Source organism: Caretta caretta, chromosome 10, assembly GCF_965140235.1.
Source record: "Caretta caretta isolate rCarCar2 chromosome 10, rCarCar1.hap1, whole genome shotgun sequence".
Taxonomy (NCBI): Eukaryota; Metazoa; Chordata; order Testudines; family Cheloniidae; genus Caretta; species Caretta caretta.
In genome coordinates this window covers 39,119,469-39,132,438 of record NC_134215.1, presented here as the reverse complement: position 1 = coordinate 39,132,438, position 12,970 = coordinate 39,119,469, and the positions used below count along the sequence as shown (strand labels likewise).

At 46.1% G+C, this 12,970-nt stretch overlaps 2 protein-coding genes across 5 annotated transcripts in view; one reads left to right on the top strand and one right to left on the bottom strand.

Annotated features, from left to right (window-relative positions):
• Positions 1-10,785, top strand: part of METRN (meteorin, glial cell differentiation regulator) — a 28,893-nt gene extending 18,108 nt beyond the window's left edge. The window contains exon 3 of one of the 2 annotated variants that reach the window (XM_075132913.1): positions 8,423-10,785. In XM_075132913.1, coding sequence (XP_074989014.1) covers positions 8,526-9,887 — 1,362 coding nt within the window. In that variant the 5' untranslated portion in view covers positions 8,423-8,525 and the 3' untranslated portion in view covers positions 9,888-10,785. Of the gene's footprint in view, positions 1-115; positions 4,914-8,422 lie in introns of those variants that run through there. The other variant, XM_048865702.2, reaches the window with a different exon arrangement.
• The window catches only part of CCDC78 (coiled-coil domain containing 78), a 213,124-nt gene that overhangs the window by 73,332 nt on the left and 126,822 nt on the right, over positions 1-12,970 (bottom strand). The window contains exon 17 of one of the 3 annotated variants that reach the window (XR_007358671.2): positions 11,408-11,854. The exons of the other annotated variants lie outside the window; for them this stretch is intronic. The gene's annotated coding sequence lies outside the window, so the exon portion shown is untranslated. Of the gene's footprint in view, positions 1-11,407; positions 11,855-12,970 lie in introns of those variants that run through there. 3 annotated transcript variants of the gene reach the window in all.

Sequence of the window (12,970 nt, the reverse complement as noted above, 5' to 3'; positions counted from 1 at the left end):
TTTTTACCAGATAGCTAAGTGTTCCCAGTTAGGGATGCAGAAGTCACAGCAGTGCAACAGTTCCTAGCTCTGGATCAATGAGTAATTGTGTCTGTCCTACCACCTTTCCCCTCAGTCATTCGTGGCAACATCCGGACCGTCTCCAATGATGTTGAGATGCAGGAATCCATCATCAGCGTGAGTGCCATGCGCATTCACAGGCAGAAATTCACTTTGTTCCAGCCTGCCGGCAAATCCAGCAAATCCATGGGCAGCATCCACACCCTGCTGCAATGTGGAGTGAAACCAGGACCTGGCAGCTTCCTCTTCATGGGGTGGCTGCACTTTGGGGAGGCCTGGCTTACCTGTGCTCCCCGTTACAAAGACTTCCGGCGTATCTATGAGGATGCGCACCAGGCTCATGAGAACCCCTGTGAAGTCTCGCTGGACTGAGCGATGAGGGCAGGGGCATTCAGCCTGACCCTTGGGAATGGGGATCACCAGCAGCAACAATGGTGCCACCAAGGGCTCACATCCACCAGCCTGGAGCTAGCAAGAGTTCTCCCCTTCCCATACAGACCTGCAGTGGTCCCCATTCGTGCTTCACTTGCTCTGTGCTGAAGAGAGTTGTAAGGCACCTTCTGTGCTAACAGGAACCTGGCCCCTGGGGCGGAGGTCCCCAGACTAATGATTAGGAGTGGGCACACACTGAGTAACATAAAGGGAATTAGACCCTCCCCTTGTGGGGAACAGTAATACACATAGGACTGACTAATGGACAGCAGGACTTCTAGTCAACCCTCCATTTAAGCAGCTTGAGGGGACAAAAAATGCCAGTGAAATGACACAGTCTCTGCACAGTTGCTAAGTCAATCCTTGGTATCCCAAGATTCATTGCCAGGCGAGTCCCAGCACTGAGGGGCTTTCTTGCTGTACTGTGACTGTTCAGACTAAACATGGGAGTGGGCTGAGCGCGTGGATCATCAGAACTGGAAACCAATGCATGAGCAATTCTGCTTCTCATTTTGCACCGAAACACACCCACACGTCATGGAAAAGGCTTTGGCAAAACCAGCCAATGGCATGGGAGCCTGTCTGTGAAAATCCTGCCTGAAGAAAGAGGCCATTCTAACTGCACCTGATTTGACCCATAGAACCTGATTCAGCAAAGTTCTTGAGCACATGCTGTCAGTCCCATTGACTTCAAAGGGACTAAGGCCTAGAGCCTCAAAGGTATTTAGGCATCTGTGTGCTTTGTAGAATTGGGGCCTTGTTGCTCTGATAAAGTTTGGTTCTGAAATAGCCCTGCTCCCTCTCCTTCCCCCAGAGCTTCACCCCTCCAGGGATGGGAGGAAGACCCAGGGAATGGCAGCTATCATTTTTACATTCCATTTAGTGTTTGTTTGGGTAGAAATGTGAAGACACTGCTTTGTACACAGCATGGGAAAGTGGGGGATAGCTGAGTTATGGGGGAGAGTCAGAGCAGGGTTGGGGATATCCGCTGGATGGGCTCTTGAAAGGACATAAATTAATGGATCACAGCTAGAAGTTTGCCTATCCCTGGCTCTGAACTTGGCTGCCAAAAAGTTGCCCCATAGAGTCCTCACAGGTATCTTGTGTCTACTCTCATTGACACTTGGGGAGTGTTCCCTGGAGGGGCCCCAGCTTTACACTACAGTAGCAGAGCAGAATGTGGGTATCAATCTGTATCTGCCAGGGGAGGAGGAAGATTACCTGCTATGGGTTTTGGGTGCTGGGGAAGTAGTTTATATCTGCCAGCAAGGAAAGACATAAGCAGCCCTAAGACTTTGATTAAACCGTTATGTAAATGTGTACACAAGCTCAGTGCTGCTCTTCAAGCTCCTGCCAGCGGAGCCCTCACTCAAAGCCCCATGCACAGACTTTGGCGCCACCTCTCTCCACACATTTACCTCCATCCCTCAAACCTGGCATTATCCTTGCCTTCAGCAACACCCAAAATGCAGAATCACCAAACAGCTTCTAGAACACTTTAAAAGAGAGCCCAGGGCCCAGGCTGAGATTGGCTCTAAACTTCCCCGGAGTTCTGCTTCAGATCCAGATCCAGGGTTCTGGTTCTGGTGTTCCAGTCTGGTTTCATCTCTGCACTAAAGAAGCTGACACCATTTTAGCATCACTTTTGTGCTGTCTCTGGTCTGTGATCATCATCTACGGGCCTTGACAGGACAAGTGGGGTGGGAAGAACCTTTGCGAAATTCAGCCTGAAGTGGTGCGGAAGACAGTCCAGTATAACTCTTGTGTGTACAGCAGTGAACTCTCACAAGGGAAATATTTTTAAATGAAGATTTGGGTAGACTGTAGTTTGAAGAAAAGGTTCCTGTATAATAGACCCCATAAACTAATGGCACCTGTGGGAGCCTGAGTGCATGGCGGAGATGTGACTGGAGAGCACAAGTTTGTCTTTCTGCAGCTTGTGTATTTCTGAGCGGATGGTATCTCAACACACTATATAGATATACAGTATTGTCAACCATGTGTGTATTGAAGGAGATGGATTTGCAACATTGTGAGGCGTCCCTACGGAGAATCTGTACATGTGGAACAGAGATTGCCATGCCATCACAGATCAGTGTGCTTCAGCCACCAGTGGTGGAAAGTAGGCAGGCAACAGCTGCTGATGGAAGCATTCAGGCAGAAGCAAAGACCTTGGGAGGAGAGAGCAAGAAAGCAGAAGCTTCTCATTGGAGAACAGGAGATAGGACTAAGGATCAAGAGATTCAAAAGACTCTTGTCTTCTAGATCATTACAAACAGTTGGAACTTGGACAACTGCAGAGAAGAATAATCTCTTGGTTCGGTTATTGCGGTGTGTGGGAAGGAGATCTGGGTTTTCAGTTTTAAGCTGACACATCCACTTTGGGGCGCTCAGAAGCTGTAGAACAGAGATTTTGAGTTAAAGGGACAGGGCTGAGGGGAGTTTGGGACAAAGTCAGTCACACCAGTTAACTATCAGCACACTCCTAATTTCATGTGGAAACTGCTGCTAAAGCCCAGGAGTTTTAGACCTTGGCTACACTACAACTTCCAATTGAGTTTGTAACTTATTAGTGGCACAGCTGACCCTAACCATGGCTTGTGTCTACATACACGACACTATTAACACTCAGTTAGTAATCATGGCAGCTAACTAGGTAGTTTTGGCTCAGTTCAGATCTAGCCTGGAACATGGTTGGCTTCTTGTAACCAGTTTGTAACATGTTTTTGCTGTGCAGGTGAACAGCCCAGCATGCTTTGGCCCCCTGCTGCAGCATGTCCTCTACTCTAGACCCTGTTGAGGTGTCATGAGAGCTGCCCAGATTTTCCCAGTTTTGTTCAATATCTTCATAAATGATCTGGAGGATGGTGTGGATTGCACCCTCAGCAAATTTGCGGATGATACTAAACTGGGAGGAGTGGCAGATACGCTGGAGGGCAGAATTAGGATACAGAGGGACCTAGACAAATTGGAGGATTGGGCCAAAAGAAATCTGATGAGGTTCAATAAAGATAAGTGCAGGGTCCTGCACTTAGGACAGAAGAACCCAATGCACAGCTACAGACTAGGGACCGAATGGCTAGGCAGCAGAAAGGACCCTGCGGAAAAGGACCTAGGGGTGACAGTGGATGAGAAGCTGGATATGAGTCAGCAGTGTGCCCTTGTTGCCAAGAAGGCCAATGGCATTTTGGGATGTATAAGTAGGGGCATAGCGAGCAGATCGAGGGACATGATCGTCCCCCTCTGTTCGACATTGGTGAGGCCTCATCTGGAATATTGTGTCCAGTTTTGGGCCCCACACTACAAGAAGGATGTGGATAAATTGGAAAGAGTCCAGCGAAGGGCAACAAAAATAATTAAGGGTCTGGAACACATGACTTATGAGGAGAGGCTGAGGGAACTGGGATTGTTTAGTCTGCGGAAGAGAAGAATGAGGGGGGATTTGATAGCTGCTTTCAACTACCTGAGAGGTGGTTCCAGAGAGGATGGTTCTAGACTATTCCCAGTGGTGGAAGAGGACAGGACAAGGAGTAATGGTCTCAAGTTGCAGTGGGGGAGGTTTAGGTTGGATATTAGGAAAAACTTTTTCACTAGGAGGGTGGTGAAACACTGGAATGCGTTGCCTAGGGAGGTGGTGGATTCTCCTTCCTTAGAAGTTTTTAAGGTCAGGCTTGACAAAGCCCTGGCTGGGATGATTTAACTGGGGATGGGTCCTGCTTTTGAGCAGGGGGTTGGACTAGATGACCTCCTGAGGTCCCTTCCAACCCTGATATTCTATGATTCTATGATTCCCACAATGCACTGCTACAAACCTAGGGTAGGTGTGAACACATAAACATCTGTAACATGGTTGCACTGTGAAAAAATCTGCAGCACGGAGACATGTCTGTTGTAAAGGGTTAGATGAGACAGGTTACAACACCATTGTTTCATATGAAGTGTGGATGGGACCTGCGGCCAATGAATGACGGTTCACATGATTCTGCCCCACTTCCTATCCAAAAACGCTTATTTGGGAGAGGAGTGATATTTGACAATGGAATGGGGACACCATATGTGCACTAAAAGTTATAATGATACCAAATTTGTGGGGTTTTTTTAAAGACTAAACTTTTATGTGTAAAGCATGTTTTGTTTTGTTTTTTTAATTTGAAATCTTAATATAAAGTGCATCTCCACAGCTGTAAAACACTGCCTGGCACATTAGCTGTCGCCATTCTGTAGGGTGTAGTCAATGGCCGTGAGAATCTTTGTAATTGAGTTTGTACATATAACGTCTATTTACAAGGTAAGGAAGGAAGCCCTGATTCTGTGTAGTTTGTAACAATGAGATTTCTTCTTGTTGTGGTTTGAAATAAAAAATTGTATTTGTCATCTGTGGTTTTGAAACACCATATAAAAAAAATGAGTATTTCTAGCAACTCTTGCGTCCGTGATTTTTTTCTGGGGACACTGGGTCAGGCTGTGTTCCTATCTCACTAGTTTTGAAACAAAATTGAGTTTGGGGAAAGTTAACAAAAACTAATAACTGAGATTTTGTAAGAGCTTAACAAGTTGGAGAGAGGCTTTCACAGGGCTCTCCAGGTGGACAGCAGCTAACAAGCTTAGCCCATGAAACACCGAGGTAGAAGCATCGTGTGATTGGAGCAACTCAGTGCCAAATTCAGCCCTGGTGTATCTCTGTTTAACTCAGTAGCCTTGGTCCTTTGGTTTAATCTACCCTGATGCCAATGAACCTGTCTGCTCTGAACCAGAAAAGGAGTCAGGGAGTACCTATAGTGCAGCATTCAGACCTCCTCTGCATCCCAGTGACAGCTGTGTTGGTTTCATTGTATAGTGTAGGTAGGACTTTCACCTTATTCCTGAAATATGCTACAGCCTTAGGCCTTAGCATGTTCTATGGACATTGCTTTGGTCATATCTACATTACAAACTGGAAGTCACACTTTATATTAAGGTTCTTTTAATAAAGGGTAAATAGACATTTTAATAAATAGTTGATTGTTATGAAGTCCAAGTTACTTATAACCTGACCTGTTACCCTCTGTAACACCTTCTTTTGATGTGCTTATAACCATCAATAGCACAATACTATGCTGTAACATGCTTATACCTCTACCAATAATTTATTAACCCTTTATATACAGAAGGCTGCATTGTGGAGCTGTGTTATAACACAGGAATGCCCTTACCACCTGTGTAATAACATGGATTGCTTTGGCCCTTGTAGATTGAACCAACCCATAGGAGAGTTTGGTTATAAGACTGGAACTGGTAGTGAGGGGGACTCGTAACCAGTGGTTACACTGGCAGAGATTCCAGCCATAGAGTAGCAGCTAAGTGCTGTCCCCTTAGATCTGTTTTCTGTTGAAAGGAATGGTTCTGTATGAGAGGCTAGTGAAGTATATGGCCAGATATTTCACCCCATGGCATAGGGCTGCCATTCTCTTAATCATCAGGTCCCCTTACCCCTCCTGCAGGAGCATCTGCGTTGAAATTTCTGCCTTTTTAACACAAGGTATTGGCCAGGCCTTAAACCCAACAGAAGTGAAATGAGGGAGCAGGACAAGGACCTTGCCCCCTACATTTCTGATCTCCCCCCCATACACACTTCTAACAGGTCTAGCTGCCTGGCTGTGGAAAACATATTCTCTGGAAGTGAGCAGCATAAAGGGGCAGCTTGGAATTAGGTTAATGATGGCAACTTAGCAGTGCAGAGAGCCAGGCTCACATTGCTGAAATAGCTCTGGTGGAGGAAGGGTGGGCAAGAGGCTAGAGAGACTCCCATCAGAGGTGCTGTCAGGCCTAATTCTTGTCATACATTACAAACCACAAGGCCTCATTGTGCTGGGCTGTTAAACCCAATTTTCCCAGCGAAGCACAGAGATCATGTCTTGACACTTCCATGCTCCCAGATTTCCAGCCTTCCTTTGTCCTCTCCCAATCTTTTCTGTAAATGAATTCATACCCCTAGTTTTTGCTCTCTCCTTCCCATACCCTTCTCCCAAAGTAGCTGTTTCCCTTGGACATGACTTGCTGGGCAGGGTGGGCAGGGGTGTCTGTGGAAGAACATGGTTGTCTGATAGCACTCCCACTCCTCCTCTGCCCCTTTCAAGTTTTCCTTCTGGCTGCATCAACCCCCTTGACCCAGAGCTAAAAAAGCTGCAAGAGAGATTTGTAATGATTCCCAAACGCTTTGGCCTCCCCACATTCTCACGTGCTAGCACCAAACGCTTGCTCCTCTGGTCAGCCCCTCAGCCTGACAATTCACTTCCTGGACCATCAGTTCTCTTAACTGGGGCTATAACCTGCTCCAAACTCCCTCACACAGATAGGCCAAGTCCACTGTCCCACAGCCATTCACACAAGGAAGGAATAAACAGAGGCTGCTTTACCTTTGTAAAACAGAGAAAACCAAATCATTCCCAAGCCTCCAACATACCACTCCCAGGATGGGGCAGAGGGGCCTCTGTGGGCAGGAGGGACAGGGACATCCCCTCCCAGGGTGGGGAAGAGGCACCCTCTCCTGGTGTCTGCTAATAGTTATTATCATCATTTGCTTTGTGGAACTGCCTAAGAACTCCATGGGGCCAGGTGCCACACAGCCAAGAAGCCAGTATTGCGGTATTCCATGTGCCATACAATAGTCAGCAAATGCATGGAGCTGGTGAAAGGGACGGGGCCAACAGAAGCCCTCTAATAATCATCAGATAAGGTACAGCATTAGCAGCTGTAGTACCCAGTCGGCAGGCTAATTTGCTCTCTGTGGCCCATTAGTTCCGTGACCTCTCTGCTGAGAAACTACCACAGTAGGAGCCAACTAGTGCCACGTGTGGAGGTGCTGTTTGGGATGTGGACACCATGGGTCAGATGCTCCAGTCCTCTGCTCAGCTCAGCACACCAATGGGAGAGTATGTGGCTTTAAGCCATTGTCTGCCAAGGCCTGCATGGTTCCTGATGCAAGTTGCCATAGGGCTGCTTTAGTTTAAGCTCTGGCTACAGTGGTCTTAGGAGCTGCCCAGCAGCCAAGACCAGCTGGACTCAAGCCATCCCCCTCTCCATAGTACATGCCTACACTGGGAACTGCAAATATGAGCAGCATAAAGCCATTGTGACAACTCTAAATTGTCCATGGAGCCCCCTTAAGCTGAGGCTATTCCCCTCTGAGAAGGAGGCTCTGTCCCCTTTACACTAACAGAGGCCAGAATCAGGGCCCCTGTGTATTGGGAACTGAATAGAAAGTGCCAAAACCATTTTGTACCAGGCCCAACTCACAATCAAAAGATGGCTTTGAATTGAGACCCAGGAGGTGAAAGACTCTGAATCTCACTAACAATTGGAAACCAAGTTTTATCCTATAGAAGTGACACTTCCGCTGTCTTCCATAGAGGCCAGAGAGAGATGTATGTCTCTGGTAGGGAATAATTCAGGTGATTCAGGTGGTGCCTTTGGAGAAGGATGATCTGAGTTCTGGTCCCACTGCTAGCACCAAGTGGCTGTTGTGCAGCACAATGACAACACATAAGAAGTTCATCTAGGACTGCAGATTTGCAGGGGCCCCACCTTTCATCCATTAATCTCAAAACACTTTACAAACAGGAGTGAATGAAGCCCTGCATGGCAAGGTAAGTCTGTATTAGCCCCATTTTACATGTTGGGCAATTGAGGTGACATGAATTGTCTGATGTCATAGAGTGAGTCAGTAGAAGAACCAGATAGAAAATCCAGAACTGCTGGCACCTAATCTCCAATTCTAAGCAGTAGACTAGACACCACCTGTGACGCATGGCTAGAAAGGGTTAAACAGCTTGCAGGCTGAATGACCCAAAGCCCACCTTTAAAGTCATGTTAGAATGGTATGCAAATGATAATTAGGACCATTAATGCTAAATGGGCTAGAATTTTGAAATGCAAACCTATCCCTCCTCAGGCCCTACGCTACCAGCACTCCCAGCTATCTTCGAGACACCACTGACTTCCTGAGGAAACTACAATCCATCCGTGATCTTCCTGAAAACACCATCCTGGCCACTATGGATGTAGAAGCCCTCTACACCAACATTCCACATAAAGATGGACTACAAGCCATCAGGAACAGTATCCCCGATAATGTCACGGCAAACCTGGTGGCTGAACTTTGTGACTTTGTTCTCACCCATAACTATTTCACATTTGGGGACAATGTATATCTTCAAATCAGCGGCACTGCTATGGGTATTTGCATGGCCCCACAGTATGCCAATATTTTTATGGCTGACTTAGAACAATGCTTCCTCAGCTCTTGTCCCCTAATGCCACTACTCTACTTGCGCTACATTGATGACATCTTCATCATCTGGACCCATGGAAAAGAAGCCCTTGAGGAATTCCACCATGATTTCAGCAATTTCCATCCCACCATCAACCTCAGCCTGAACCAGTCCACACAAGAGATCCACTTCCTGGACACTATGGTGCTAATAAGCGATGGTCACATAAACACCACCCTATACTGGAAACCTACTGACAGCTATTCCTACCTACATGCCTCCAGCTTTCATCCAGACCACACCACACGATCCATTGTCTACAGCCAAGCTCTACGATACAACTGCATTTGCTCCAACCCCTCAGACAGAGACAAACACCTACAAGATCTCTATCAAGCACTCTTACAACTACAATACCCACCTGCTGAAGTGAAGAAACAGACTGACAGAGCCAGAAGAGTACGCAGAAGTCACCTACTACAGGACAGGCCCAACAAAGAAAATAACAGAACGCCACTAGCCATCACCTTCAGCCCCCAACTAAAACCTCTCCAGCGCATCATCAAGGATCTACAACCTATCCTGAAGGATGACCCATCACTCTCACAAATCTTGGGAGACAGGCCAGTCCTTGCCTACAGACAGCCCCGCAATCTGAAGCAAATACTCACCAGCAACCACACACCACACAACAGAACCACTAACCCAGGAACCTATCCTTGCAACAAAGCCCGTTGCCAACTGTGCCCACATATCTATTCAGGGGACACCATCATAGGGTCTAATCACATCAGCCACACTATCAGAGGCTCACTCATCTGTACATCTACCAATGTGATATATGCCATCATGTGCCAGCAATGCCCCTCTGCCATGTACATTGGTCAAACTGGACAGTCTCTACGTAAAAGAATAAATGGACACAAATCAGATGTCAAGAATTATAACATTCAAAAACCAGTTGGAGAACACTTCAATCTCTTTGGTCACTCGATTACAGACCTAAAAGTTGCAATTCTTCAACAAAAAAAGTTCAAAAACAGACTCCAACGAGAGACTGCTGAATTGGAATTAATTTGCAAACTGGATACAATTAACTTAGGCTTGAAAAGAGACTGGGAGTGGATGGGTCATTACACAAAGTAAAACTATTTCCTCTTGTTTATTCTCCCCCCACCCCCCGCCACTGTTCCTCAGACGTTCTTGTCAACTGCTGGAAATGGCCCACCTTGATTATCACTACAAAATCCCCCCTCCCTGCCCCCGGCTCTCCTGCTGGTAATAGCTCACCTTAAGTGATCACTCTGGTTACAGTGTGCATGATAACACCCATTGGTTCATGTTCTCTATGTACATAAATCTCCCCATTGTATTTTCCACTGAATGCATCCGATGAAGTGAGCTGTAGCTCACAAAAGCTTATGCACAAATAAATTTGTTAGTCTCTAAGGTGCCACAAGTACTCCTTTTCTTTTTACAAATGGTGTGTATCTTAGATGCTACCCATAAAAAGACAGTTCCTGTCTGTGACTATAACTATTGATTCAGAGATCAAAAGGGAATATTAACATTTGGATGAATCTTGGGTAAAATAATGTCATTGTCTATATGTCTCTTTGAAATTTGTAATCGACTGCCTAATGGATAAATTGCCCTGTGTTAATTTGTGTAACTAATTACTGGTGGTGTTTAGAAAGCAAAAAGTTACATCAAAAGCCTATTGTTTGACCAGGACTGTGTGATAAAATGGATGCTAGGACACTTAAAAGACCCTTGGGTCCTGATCCTGTTCATCTCAGATCTGCTTAAGCTTCAGCAAGGGGAAGTTTGAGTCACAAGGCTGAGGTCCCAGTTATGTTGGTATGCCCTGAATATGATATTTGGACTTTGGACTATAACCTATGAACTGAATTCTAAAGGAACTCTTTGCAACCACAAAGTTCACCATCTCTGCTATGAATCAGTGGATTGAACTTATGTCTGTATGTATATTGATCTTTTAACCATACTCTCTCTCTTTTGTTTTTTAATAAATTTTAGTTTAGTTAAGAATTTGACTGTAGTGTGTATTTGGGTAAAATCTATAATATTCATTAACCTAGGAGGTAATGTGTCTGATCCTTTGAGACTGGTAGAACCTTTTCTTTTAAATGATGAAATAAGATTTTCAGAAATCATATTTGACTTAGGTACCTGGATGGAGGCCTGAGGCTGAATCACTTTAAGGGAACTGTGTTGTTTGGACTTCTGAGTAACTAGTAAGGTAATAAAGAAACTGTTTTATGCTGGCTTGGTAAATCTAAGTATTGGAATATCCACCAGCTTTTTGGGATTTGTCTGTCCCGTTCTGTGCAGTTCACCCTAATTGAGTGACCACGGCTGGCCCCTGCTGGGACCCTGTGTCACGGACTCACAGCTTGAGCCCACTCTTGGCCCATACAGTCCCTGGGGGCAACCCTCTTCAGTGTGACAGCCCTTCTTGGGGGGTCCACTCTCTTTCGGGGGTTAAGCCCCTCCGTCTCCTGGAACTGCACCTCTCTGAGCCTTAGCATGCCTGTCTCTCGCTGTGGGCCCCCTCAGAAAGTCCACTTGCTCTGGACCCCTGGAGCCTCCACTCCCAAAGGAAATAATGCAACCCTGTTCTCTAGACCCGAGCGACTCTCAGCCAGCATAAAATAGGTGGGTTTATTGAGCATCTGAACACAGCACAGGAAAATCTCAGGGTTCTCAGGCCTGGCTCCCTCAGCACAGTACATCTAAGTCTCTCCTGCATCCAGGTGGGCTCTGCCTGCTCTCTCTCTCCAGTCCCGAGTCTCCCCGCCCCCGGTGCTTTCCAGCTGGGCATCTGATATCACTTCCCCCAAGTCCCGCCTCTGCCCATTGTCTTCTATCCAGGTAAACAGGGTCTCCTGGGTCTCCTCTCCTCTCAGGTGTCCTTTTCACCCCTCTGGCTGGAATCTGCTGGTCAGGTCACCGGGGTCCTCTCTCAGCCTATTGTCCTCCCACTGGCAAGAACCGGCTGTGACTCCCGAGCTTGGCCTCCCGGTCACCAGTTGTTGGGGTATCCATTCTCCAGGCGATTGGCTGGGGTCCCAAGTTCCGTCATTGGTCCTCTGTAACAACAAACTCCCTCTCCCATCATCTCGTTAAACCAGTAACACCCAGGGAAACTGTGTCCCACCTCCTCTGCATGCAAACCATTGAAAAAAACAAGAAAAAAACAAGAGAACCCCCCACTTTGTCACTTCCTGGTCAGAAAACCCCTATGACATCTAAAGGCTGGCTGGACATTGAACCAAATAGACTGCTCCACAATCTGAAAATGCATGTGGCAATGTATAAAAAACAGCAACATTGTGCCTCCATGAGAGTTAAATCACACAAGCCTAATGACTTATCCAATTCATGAGGCAGGCGCGCGCACACACACACACACACACACACACACACATACACACACACACAGTGGCTTGTTACTAGCACACTTAAGCCACAACTGGCCTTTTGTCTTGAAGCAGAACAGACTGCCAGCTGGAGCACTCACAGCTGGTCTAAAGGACAAAGCAGATGACAGAGAACAATGGGTTGGTGCAGTGAGACACAAGGAATTCCATTAGAGGATTCTTGTGACATAAACCAACAGTGCTGAGCCAAAGTCCCCATAATAAAGATGCTCACAATATGGAAGTGGGAGACCCTACTGGCCACAGATACATGCAGAAAGGAATGAAGGCAAGTGGTGATTAAAGAGCCGGTAATCCTATGGGAAACATTTTATACAATCTCTTTTAAGGATGCCTTACCCAGGTGCAAACTGGTCCAGGACAAAGAGGATGCTAAAAGCATCTGATGGGGAAATTACCTGTATTTTTGCCTGGTCTGTTCAAAGCCAGTTAATGTTGCTAAGTGACAACAGTGTCCTTATCTATCCCATAATTTACTGAATCCACGCACTTAAAAATTATTAAGGCTAGTATTATTCTTATACTGACTATATAATGAGCAAGCACATTCTTCTTATGAAGTATAAAGAAATGAAGTATAAAGAAATCTCTCATGACAACACAATCACCTAAATTCTGACCCCAGGGGTGCTGTTTTATATTGATTTGTTCTTCAGAGTATTTTTGTTATTTTGATTTAGGTGTTTGCATTAATTTTTCTTTAAGGGTTACAATTAAATAGGAAATATCAGTTTATATTTATCAACCAGCAAAAGAATATTGTGG